This window comes from Phycodurus eques, chromosome 11 (assembly GCF_024500275.1).
Source record: "Phycodurus eques isolate BA_2022a chromosome 11, UOR_Pequ_1.1, whole genome shotgun sequence".
NCBI classification, from domain to species: Eukaryota; Metazoa; Chordata; class Actinopteri; order Syngnathiformes; family Syngnathidae; genus Phycodurus; species Phycodurus eques.
In genome coordinates this window covers 13931807-13944317 of record NC_084535.1, presented here as the reverse complement: position 1 = coordinate 13944317, position 12511 = coordinate 13931807, and the positions used below count along the sequence as shown (strand labels likewise).

Genomic DNA, 12511 nt, shown 5'->3' with positions numbered 1-12511 from the left:
AAAAGGGTCTGATATGCCACCCAGAAGCATTGAAGGAGAGTCCAGTACCCCAGCTAGGAGAAATGAACGACACTCTGAAAGAGATAAAACCTTTCATAACCCGACTGGAAACATTGAAGAAGAGTTCCATATTTTAACAAGAAGAGATGAAGAAGACTCTCATACACATCATACAAAAGATGGCAAGGGTTCCAAACAGTGGTCTAATACCTCGAATACCCTGTCTAGAAGAGATGATAAAACCTCTGATGCACCACTTGGAAAAGGTGATGACTCTTATGCACCACCTGAAAAATATCAACGGGGGTTTGATGCCTCTCTAATACATGATGAAGTGGAGTTGATTACACCAACTAGAGGAGATGCAGAAGACTCTGATGTCTTACCTTTAAAAGATGAAGCATCATCTGATGCCCCTCTTTTAAAAGATGAGAACTTTCCAACTGGAAAAGATGGAGAGGAGTCTGACTGTGAAGACAACACACAGCCTGCAAAAGATGAACAGAACTCAGATTCTCCAATCGTAAACGATGAAGCGCAGTCTGATGCACCAACTATCCAGGTGCGGTTTCTACAAATACTTAAAAGTGTTTCTTCAGGCCAAAACCTCTCAATGCTACAGGAAGTGATGGCAAGCCTTCAAAGTTCTCTAGGGAGTGACACGCACACCCTGGAATGCATCAAGGAGGAGACCTCAGAGGATGAATTTCTGACGGAACTGTCTCCTAAACTCTCTGCCGACAATGTGGAGAAGACCAAGAATCCGGTAAACCATCCCCATTTTTAGTGAAAATGACACCCGATTTCTCTCTGTTTGTCTTTGAAACATCTTATATATGTTTTTGCCGTTTTCCTTTAGCTCTTCTCTACCCAGGATTACCTAGAGTGTGTTGGTAGACTTCAAGATCATGCTGATGTTTTAGATGATGTCAGAAAGGACCTTTTAATTGTGGAACCAACTGGCACCAATATGGAGGACTTAGCGATGCAAATAGATGAAATCCAGGTTAGAAAGTGAATTAAATGACAACAGTCAAACCACATTAGGTACACCTGCACAGTCAGATCCAAATACAAGAACTAAATCAACAATTATTACCTTGCAAATGATACTGGTCCGTTCTGATTGACAAGAGCAAGATACTGAACCCCCAGTTGACCCTGAATCTGTTAGCAGTAGTTGAATGAGGGGACAGTACTAAAGAGCTTTGAGTATCTTGAAGGTAGAAAAGTGCCATACAAATGAAAGCCTATTCACCATTTATTTATATAATGCTAGCCTTACAGTAGATTACATTATAAGAGCAACTGTTTGTAAAGGTGTTGTTTGTTGTACTTTCGTATCAGGTCTGATTGGATAGTGCAGGTGTACTTAATTAGTGTAGTTTGTAAGTAAATATATATTTTACTGTATTAAACTTGTAAATCTGGTTTTATCCAGTCATGGGAGTCCCAAATCTCCTTACTGGCTGATGTGCTGACTGAAGATATGGAAAAAGCCAAACTGCTCTTAAATGCTTCTGATAATAACATTCCCACACAAATCCGTAAAGATCTGTCTTCAACATATGTGGAATTAGAGCACAATTTTAGTACAATTTGCCAAGTGTATGCAGAAAGGACTCAGTCATTATTTCGGGCAATGGAAACTAGGAAGGTGAGTTTTCAAACAGAAGCAAATACAACACAAGAACCTCAATGTTACATCAGTGTTATTAAATGTTGTTATGATTTCAGGCATATTTGGAATCAACATACCAAAAACATCTTGCTGATCTTGATGTGTTAGCGGGCCTCATTCAAAATGAGTTAAATATGGCAGATGCGGATTTCAACACATGTGATGTGGAAGCACTGAAAAGCTGCATACTAAAAACCAAGGTATTTTAATTAGTAAATGATCTAGGATATAAACTAGCATTTAAATAGCTGAAAGCAGTTTTAATGACCATAATTTAAATTACAGATTGCATGCACACAGCAAACTTGTTTTCAATTAGATCGGATTTTACAGCAATATTATTTCCTTCAAAAGAATTTGTCATTTCTAAACTACATGTTGGTGCGACTTTCGGCTTGTCCCATCATGGTTTGTCACAGTGAGTCACTGGCCTGATTTGTTTGGCACAGTTTTTACGCTGAATGCCCTGCTTGACACAACCGAGCCATTTTTTATCCAGACTTGGGACCGGCAGTGGCATATTGGTGCACTGGCCAACAGTGTTGGGAAAGTTCATTTTCTACGTGAACTACTTCAAAGTTCAATTCACTGTTACAAAAATTAACTAGTTCATGGTTATTTTCTCTTTTTTCTTAAAATTTTGCTGGCGGGCTAGTCCCCTTAAAATACTGGCATTTCATTTTCCCATTGTTCCCAACCATTCAGTCCACACTCGTAGCTAGCAGCAGCTTTCACACTACAATCTCAAAAACATGAGGAAATATTTGTTGCTTGAATGGTATTTTTTTAAAATGAGGAATTAAAACAAAAACAGGACTTTTGTCCTTAATGTGCAAAAAAAAAAACACGCAACACTGTATGACAGGAACAACAGTGAAAGAACATTGATAACTTTGCATTCCTCTTAGCTCAGGCTGATTATATGAACATAATAATTATTAGTTTTTTTAATCTATTCTTATATTACAAAACAAAGTAAATTCCATATCATGACAGTGTGATCGTAGTGAGTTTTAACTAAAGCATTCTGATGAATGCCTGCAATGAATAGCGGCCGTGGCCGCACTGAATCGGGTGCCAAATACAGCATTTATCCGCCAACATATGAAGGCTCGTATATAGTGTGTTCAGACGGGTTTGCCATGATTTTAAACATTAAAGTGGGGAACCTATACAAAAATATAAAAATTTGAGAAGGGGGCCAATACTTTTTCACGGCACTGTAATGAAAACACCCTTAGAATGATACCTACCCATCGCAAAATATGTCCAGGTTGATCTTTTGAACACTGTAGCCATATTCTGTCGTATTACGTGTCTGTCAGATACATTTTGACAGTATTATGTTTTTATTAGATAATTACATTATAAACATAATTTTTTTTTAAAAAGTACTAAAATAATGTAATAAGAATAATTTCCATCACAAAAAACATGCAGAAATCCAGCTTGCTAAATTAATCAGGAAGCTTCACACAAAACTTCCTTGGTAGAAGCAACCATTTCAATGCAGAGGTTAAAAACACACACTTACTCCTTTTTTCATCGTTCCAGGACACAGAGAGTCATCTGAATCAGGAGGCCAAGCTAAAACTAGAGGATGTCACATTTGCTGTCCAGAGTTTTATATCTGAGCATGCTCACTTGTTGAGTCCCGCTCAGAGCAGTTGCCTCCTCAAGCGCCTCAGCAGCACTCAGAGAATCTTCAGGGACCAGACGGACAAACTTGTCACCCTGAGGTGCACCTTAGATGTCCTACTGGACACCAAGGAGAGGGAAGACCAGGAGAAGGTCTGGTTGTAGATATGCAGCACAATATCACAGATGATAAAACATGTGTTGGCATGGACTAAAATTATAGTTGGTAATAGGCACTATAATGAAGCCACAAAAGTACTCTTATTTTGCATTTGTCCATTTGTGAATGTAGTTGTCAATATACCAATGAATATGGAATTCTAAGGTCCAGTAAAATTTGTTTTGATTGGTGTATTATTCTTCAGTGTGTGAATGCATCCTCTAGTCTAGTGCTTGATTGGTGCTTTACACTAACCTCTATACTCATTATGTTCTACAGGCCTCCAGAGACCCTTGTGCAATTAACATTGGAAACAATGCACTGTTGGAACTCTTTCCAGTGTGATCCAATGCATTTATTGGTTCTAATGTCTCGCTACACTTATTTTCTTCTCAAGACCAATGCAATGACTGGCCAGCATGTTTACAGCATACCAGATCTTATGTCAAAGGAGATGCCTTTTCCATGTTTTCCCCTAAACTCTGTCTATCTAAGCAAGTATTTCTAAAAATCAGATTGACTTTTTTTGTTGTTGTTGTCTATAGTCCATATTGGAAAGGCACCAAGAGATTGCGGACAAGTTAAAAGAAGTGTGCGATTGTCTCACTTTGACTGAGAACCGTCTGATTGGTCACCAACAACAGGCCGACAATGCAGAGTGCATCACAGACCTGCAGCAGTACCAGCAGGAGCATCAGGTACTGTATGACAAACGTCTTGACTGTACTTGGCATTCACAGTAGGTAATGCATTACATTGTTATCAGTCAAGGTCAAATGAGCTCAATGTCCTGACACTTTCTCGTTTTCCACCGGTCTGATCTCAAGGCCTTGCAAAAACACGTCTTGACAAACGCCAGCGCTTTGAATGAGGTAATCACCGGAACTAAAAGGTTTCTGGAGGAAAATCAGGGCAAGCTGACGGTGAACCAAATTGCTGATATTGAGACCAAGTTGGAAGAAGCGAAAAGCAAGGCCAAGCTTATCCAAAAGCAAGCTGAGGAGTCTAGAAAGGATTTAGAGAAGGTTGTTACCACTGCTATAAAACAGGAGAGTGAGAAGGTCAGCAGAAGTTCAATCACCTTGATACATCTGTAATGCTCTAGAACTTAGTGCAAAATGTTTTTGATGGCAATTTGTCAATGTCTGTTCAGGCTGCAGCTGTCGAGCGTCTTGAGGAAAGCAAGAACAAAATAGAAGGTCTTCTTGAGTGGATCTCCAACATTGGGGATAAAAATGAAAGAAGTATTGATGAAACAGACCTCATAAGAAAAGAGAATGGAAACCTACCAGAGGAAACATTAGACAAGTTACGGAAAGGAGAGAAGGACGACGCTAATGGAAACACTTTGCGGCGAAGTGAAAGTGATTTTGATGGGCAGAGCGACGCCTGCATCGACAAGCAGTATGAAAGAGTCAAGGTACGTTTGGGTTACTGCGCTGGATGGACTCTGCCAGAGCATAAGGCATATCTGAATATTCGTATCCAATTGAATGAAAGTCCAGTGGAGAAGATTTTAACTTCACCAGCATTCCAACCATGTTTAGCAGATGATGATACTACTTTTGCCTCATGATAAATTCTCAAATGAAGCATTTCTCAAATGATGTTATCCACATACAATTAATCACAATTTTAAATTTCTACTGGAAATTTAGATGAGTAATTATGGCAATATTCAAAGCAACTTCCTAACTGATGAAGTTTGGAATGTTATGTCAGTTTATGATAATTAAATTGTAATTTGGGGTAATACAGTACCTATGAACCCTGTCGCTGTACATTTTGTAGTTGATTTATTCACATGCTTGTTAAATTTGATCATGATTAATCAAGTGTATTCATCACAGTATTATGATCACGACATACATGACCATATATAGTGTCTGTTCAAATGTATTAGTGTAGCCTCAATAGATCTGCTGTAAAACAATATTTTTTTAACTGAACTTGTATTAAATCTAGATTATTTTAATTATTCTGCAGTTATTTTTTAATACTAATTATACAGACTAACCTGACACCTTGCAAAAAAATCTGTTTAACTATGATTATTCTTGTAAAATCCAACATACAGTAGGACTATAAATTCATAGATTTTTGCATCCATAGCTATCAGATCAAATTGGAATGTTTAGTTGTAGGTCTTATGCTTTGGCCTGGGTGAATACAGCATGGTTTCTTAATGCCATTTGTATTACCTACTGTATGTAAATATGGTACTAAGGTTTTGTTTTTTTGTTTTTGTTTTTTTTGTTCATGCAGGCTCACTATCAGGAGATTCTTTCCCAGCAACAGGATTTGATCATGGCCACCCAGTCGGCCCAGGCTCTTCTGGACAAGCAAGCCAATGTTCTGTCTCCCGAGGAAAAAGACAAACTGCAGAAGAACATCCTGGAACTGAAAGGACGCTACGATGCCTCCATCACCCAAGCGGAGCAGCAGATGAAGCGGGTCCAGTGTGTCCAGGAGGAGCTGAAGAAGTTTCAGAATGATTGTGAAGAGTTTGAGGATTGGTTAGCGCAGACCGAGAGCGAGATGGAGCAGTTAAGTGCTTCAGCAGGTTCCCTAAAAATCCTCAATGATAAACTCATCAGACAGAAGAGCTTCTCAGAGGATGTCATCTCTCACAAGGGCGACCTTCGTTTCATCACCATTTCGGGCCAGAAGGTTCTGGATGTGGCCAAATCATGTGGAGTTGCTGACCCAATGTCTAAAAATGGCCTGCTGCAAGTGGATACTTCAGCAACCTGTTCAGCTGTCAAGGATAAACTGGACTCTGGAGCCAGTCGATATAAGACACTTCACTCACAGGTATTTTGTTGGGAAAATATCATGGGTGCAATGATGTGCATTTACCCCTTGATGGCAGCATTTGTCTTCCTAGCAAAATCACCATAAGAAAGACGCTAGTCCACTGAACAATCCCAATTTTGCCTAAGATCAAAAGTATACTATTTTTTACAATGCTAATCATGCCACTGTTTTACTTACTTGTTACATCATTACTTTGATTTCAGTGCAACCAGCTTGGCAACAATCTCAAAGATGTTGTTGACAAGTACAAGAAGTATGATGACTCCAGCACGGGCCTTCTAAAGTGGCTTAGGAGCTCTGAGGAGGAGGCGAGGAAACAGCAGTCTGAGGCCATTGCTGCTGAGCCGCAAATGCTGCAGATACAGCTGGAGAACACCAAGGCAAGAAACAATAAAAATAAGATTTGCTATAGGTGTGATTTATGGGTTGTCATTAATTATTGGCTAAAGACTTAGTGTTAAATATTGTGTACTCTTGTAATGTCTTCCTGTGCTAGGACAGTTATGTAAAAACATGAATGTGAAATTCTGTATTAAGTTAAAAAGTGGGCGGCACGGTGAGCAACTGGTTACAGCGTCTGCCTCACAGTTCTGAGGTCTGGGGTTCAATCCCCGACCCCGCCTGTGTGGAGTTTGCACGTTCTCCCCGTGCCTGCGTGGGTTTTCTCCAGGTACTCCAGTTTCCTCCCACATCCCAAAAACATGCATGGTAGGTTAATTGGGGACTCTAAATTGCCCGTAGGTGTGAATGTGAGTGCGAATGGCTGTTTGTTTCTATGTGCCCTGCGATTGGCTGGCAACCAGTTCAGGGTGAACCCCGCCTCCTGCCCGATGATAGCTGGGATAGGCTCCAGCACGCCCGCGACCCTAGTAAGGAGAAGCGGTTCAGAAAATGGATGGATGGATGGAAGTTAAAAAGTGTGGGATTCTTTTGTTTGTATGAATTTTAGTGATCTACCTAATGTTGTGGTTAGTTCATTTCATCTTGTTAATATTTTGATTCTGTCCTCCTCACCACACGTTGGGAACCTCATTTGGTCATCTACAGGCTTTACAAGGTCAGATGAGTGGACATCAGACTGCTATTGACATGCTACGCAAAACAGCTGATTCCTTAATCACATCTGATGGAAACCTGCTCAGCAACCCAGATGAGATCCAGGAGACAGTAGGTGAGAGTCCAAATGTTATAATAGCTGCTAACTGCATCATCATTTAGATAATTTAAGTTTTAATGATAACTGGATATGTATCCTTGTGCTCTAGATGACATTGTGGAGCGCTATGACAACTTGTCCAAGTCTGTGAGTGATCGCAATGAGAAGCTGCAGGTCACGTTGATGCGCTCTATGAGTGTTCAGGACGGACTGGATGAGATGATGGGATGGATGGAGGGAGTGGAGACCAGTGTGAAAGAGAATGGACAAATTCCACTGGACTCTGCATCTATCACAGACATGCTCAGCAAAGAAACAGTATGTGTTTTTGATGGTACAGTCCCTGTATAGTGTTTCCCAGTGTCAAGCTTTGCATTTGGTACCTGGACCTAGTAGTAGGGGCTTATCCCAACTTAATCAACCTCTTAATGCCACCACTATCACGTTGCTATTATAGAAACCGTCAATACTCTACAAAAAAAAAAAATATATATATATATATATATATATATATACTGTATATAACAGCATACATCTGGAGAAGTTCAGAAGCAATATTCAACTAACAACATGAAAAAAACCCCATTTAAATAATATACATAATTCTCACCAGAGACACTGATTATCACATATATTAATGTATGGAGATTGCGATAGACGTTTTTTGTCGTCAAAGGTGGCTGTAACAAGTTTTGCTCTGACCAACCAATCAAATGATGGGAAAATGCTGATGTCATTACTGTGAAGGCCCTGGACAGAGAAGATTGATGTGACAGTACACAGAGGCTGAAATCTAATTGGACAAAAAAAAAATCTAATATCCATTTAATGGAAGCAATGCGGTCAAGAAAAACGCTACGATAGGACAAAATGAAGAGAATAAACAGTTGGGAATAAATTCATATTATTTCATTGAACAAATATGATAATTTAGGTTGCAAATGTGGTTCAAACACTGACTCTGTTTAGGCTGGCAGAGAAGTCCTGGCTAGCCCTGACTGTCCACCACTCTCATGGTATTTCGTATTTTCCAGTGTTTGTGTCCATTTTAAAACGTGCCATATTCTGTGCTTTTAAAGGCCATAGAGCAGGACATAGCAAGTCGTCAGAGCAGCATCTCAGCCATGAAATCTAAAGTGAAGAAGTTTGTGGAAACAGCCGAGCCCTCCTCTGCGGCCCTCCTGCAATCCAAGATGAGTGCCCTCTCCCAACGCTTCTCGGACACCTGTGATAAGCACAAGCAGAAAGTTTCACGCCTGGAACAACTTAAAGACAAAGTGGAGCAGTTTGAGAAGGTTGCAGAAAATGTCCAGCAGTTCATAGTGAAGCGTTCGCAAGATTTGCATGAGCCTGACGGGCCAGGGAAAACATTTGAGGAACTCTCTGAGCTAACACAGGTGAGTGGACCACCAAAGATGTAAAGTTAAGCTGCTCCTGCTGAAACAAACAATGAAGTGTGTTTTTATTTAGAAAATGAAAGCTGAGATGGCTGAACATGCCAATAATTTGGAGAAGTTGCAGGCTCTGTCCAAAGAGCTGTGTGACATGAGCAAAGATGGTAACAGAGCACAGATCCAGAGCAAGATGGACAATCTCTCAAACATCTTCAGCACCTTCAAAGACACTGTCAAAGAAAAGTAGTTCTCATTTACTCATTTATGCGCGTTAATAGGCGCACAAAAGAAATTATGGATACCTTATGACCTGTTTTGTCTATTCTGCAGGGAGGAGGAGGTATCATCCTGTCAGGACCTGCTGGGAGAGTTCAGATCTGCAGCTAGTACTCTGAGTAAGTGGCTGGAGGAGACCAGTGAGAAGGTGCCTGTGGAGCAGAGAAATTGCAGTGCTAGAAGTTTGGAGAAGGACCTCCAAATAGTCACTGTGAGTCACCATCTAGAGTTATCAAACTGATAAATCTGAATTCTGTCTTATTTCTCACTGTCACGATAAGATTTTTTAAGTAAATAACGACAAATGGAGGAGTGAAACTAGCATGTTTACGCTCTTTACATACCAGCTGCTATACAACCGTAAATATTTTGATTGATGAACTTTTCCATAGGCATTACTGGAAGAATGGACGTCTAAAGACGCAGCTGTGCAGGACTTGAACAGCAGAGGTTCTTCCTTATGCAGTCGCATTGCTATTGTCACATCCCCTGCCAAAGCTAAGATCCCTAACAAAACAGGTAAACTGATAAAAAGGGATGTGAAAGGTTGGTGTTATTGTGCATGTTAATGTTGCATCATCACTAACTGGGAAAGGTGTCCTTGACTTTAAGCTTTGTCTTCATGTCTCTATGTTAGCTCTTACTAATGGTGGTGGTCCAGCGAGCCATTCCTACCTAACCAATAAAGGTAATCAAGTGTGCATGAAGGTATTGCAATGTGAATGCAATTAAAATGACTGTGTATGGCTATATAGTAGTACTGGAAATTGTACAGCAATGTTATTGAGAGCATGCAATGTAATCAAATCGTTACTAACATTACTTGACATCATATTTATTTTTCTACATTGTCCAGCCCTACTGTGTTGTTCTCTGCCAGGAAAACCTTGGCATCAGCCTTTGGGACTTGATTTTATTTATAAATGTTTCTATATGTCCTAACCTAATTCTGAATTGCGAGCTAATTTTATGACCTGAGATGAACTATATACAGCTTTTTTGAAAACATGGGTTTATTTATGTGCCTTAATCCCTAAAACACTCACAGATGAAATGGAATGAACTGTAATATGGCATTGTACAGTATGGTGAACCCTCTCTATTAGCAGGCGATAGGGACCGGGTCTGACCGCAAATAGTAAAAGTCTGAGAATAATTGACCCCCATTTTAATTGCATTAAAGAAAAAACAATTTATTTATTTTTTCTAACCCCCAAAAATCTTGAATAAGTGGGAATATACCGCCAATCAGCGTTTTCGGCGTTGGTCCTCCCCAAAATAAAAAATTTGAAAATACAAATCTGCAAATAGGTGAATCCTTGGGTGCAGAACTGCAAATATGTGGGGTTCACTGTATTCACTTTCATTCTAAAAAAATCATTCCCCGAGTTCTGAAAATGTTTGGAACTATTATCCTTTAATATATGCCATTGTGTCAGGAATTAGTGTTAACTTGCACACATTAAGAAACAACAACTTATTCATATTGTAATTGCGTTAATTCCTCAGAGCTGATGACAATTCAGCAAAATATGTCCTTCGTCAACGAGGGCTACTCCTGTCTGGGTGACACGCTGAAGAGTCGAGCCGCCGAGCTGAATGGATCCGTGCGGGAGCTCAAGGATGCCAAAAAGGAGACCGAAAACATGATGACATGGCTGGGGGACATGAAAACGACGGCCGCTTCTTGGAAGAATGGTGCCACGGAGAAAGATGCAGTGAAAACACAACTTGAACAACAGAAGGTGATGAAATAAGATGTTTTCATATGTTCTCTAAGATGGTGTTTAAAGTTATTTAAAATGTGATCTTGTGAAAATTGCTGCCAACTTGACAACTTATCTTTAAATGCTGCAAATAAGATACAGCCATGGATGTTACTGTTATGTTCTTAGTTCATTGTTTCAGATAATAAAGATCAGTGATGTGAGAGAATATTAAATTAAATTTATAATCCCAATAAAACTGCAAGACCATTTCTCAGAGGCTGAATTTAAAAAGCATGACATTATAAATCATTGAAAAAATAAAGAGCTCAGTCGACTTAGGAAATATAGACTTGACAATATATCATAATTTCCCTTCCTCTGAGGTAGTTATAACTACATTTAAGGTGCATTATTTGTCACGCATACATAGGTACATACCGATACATGCATACAGTACATACATACTTACATACATACATGCAATATATTGTATTTAGGTGTTTGAAGAGGACATGAAGCAGAAGAAAGACCAGCTCCACAAGCTGAGGGAGAAACTCATCAACTTGATTGAAACTCATCCAAACTCCCACGAAGCAGACACATGGAAGCAGATGTTGGCAGAGATAGGTAAGTACCAATATGTTGTCTTTGTATGCCATCTCGATAATATAACTTGACTTTTACATCATGTCACTTGAGTCCAGATTGACTCGTGATCTGTCCAGAGTGCACCCGCTTGTCGTCCAATGTACTCGTGATCTGTCCAGAGTGCACCCCGCTTGTCGTCCAATGTCACAGCACCAGCTTTTTTAAATTAAATTAACACATTTATATAGCCAAGTGCTGCACAGTGTGAGATGTGGACACTTCATGGAATGACGCTGACTCATGCTCTGCTGCTATAGATGCTGCTTGGGCAGATATCAGTGGCTCAGTGTTGGAGAGGAAGCAGCACCTGGAGCAGTCCAACAAGAATCTGGACATCGTCCAAAGCACTCAACTGCAGCTTAGCCAGTGGCTGTCAGAGAAGGAGCTGATGATGAGTGTACTTGGACCGCTCTCAATTGACCCCAACATGCTGAAAATGCAGAAGCAACAAGTCCAGGTAAACAGTTTATGGTGTTGTGTGAAAAATCCAAAATCTCGAAGTATAAGTATAATAAAATATTTATAATACAGTAATACTATATATTATGATGCAAAATATCAAAACTTTATTCTTATAAAATTGACATTTTCTCTTGTAATATAAAAATATTTTCTTAAAAAATATTACTTTAATATACAGCAGAGTGAATTTTAGTATAGTATATATGATATTAGTGTAATACCCTGTATCATAATTAGGACTACAATATATTGTATTTTATTTCATGAAAAAATACATATTCTTGCACAATTGTAATTCCTTTACCTCATTATATTACAACTCTATTCTTGTAAAATTATGACTTTTTTCTCCTTCGTAATTTGTGTATTTTAGTTGTAATGGGAAAAGCAAAAATGTATATGCTATCTCAGTTAAACCTTATTCCATTTGAACAAAATTTAAGATATGTTTGCAGTGTCAGAAGCTGTAAAGTTCCATCTGGATCAGATCCTGATTGCACATCTTATATCGTTCTCAAATCCCATCGTACTGGAATTTGTTATGCTTTTTTGGGATTTTATTACAACTGT

The 12511-nt window shown here is 39.3% G+C and overlaps 1 protein-coding gene across 1 annotated transcript in view; it reads left to right on the top strand.

Moving 5' to 3' along the window:
* Nucleotides 1-12511, top strand: part of dst (dystonin) — a 137705-nt gene that overhangs the window by 82688 nt on the left and 42506 nt on the right. Inside the window, 20 exon segments of the mRNA XM_061689302.1 lie at nucleotides 1-766; nucleotides 860-1006; nucleotides 1442-1657; nucleotides 1738-1881; nucleotides 3236-3472; nucleotides 4025-4177; nucleotides 4307-4540; nucleotides 4633-4899; nucleotides 5745-6293; nucleotides 6500-6676; nucleotides 7344-7467; nucleotides 7562-7770; nucleotides 8532-8849; nucleotides 8923-9089; nucleotides 9177-9333; nucleotides 9515-9641; nucleotides 9760-9810; nucleotides 10632-10867; nucleotides 11329-11458; nucleotides 11737-11936. Of these exon segments, the coding sequence (XP_061545286.1) occupies nucleotides 1-766; nucleotides 860-1006; nucleotides 1442-1657; nucleotides 1738-1881; nucleotides 3236-3472; nucleotides 4025-4177; nucleotides 4307-4540; nucleotides 4633-4899; nucleotides 5745-6293; nucleotides 6500-6676; nucleotides 7344-7467; nucleotides 7562-7770; nucleotides 8532-8849; nucleotides 8923-9089; nucleotides 9177-9333; nucleotides 9515-9641; nucleotides 9760-9810; nucleotides 10632-10867; nucleotides 11329-11458; nucleotides 11737-11936 (4609 nt within the window).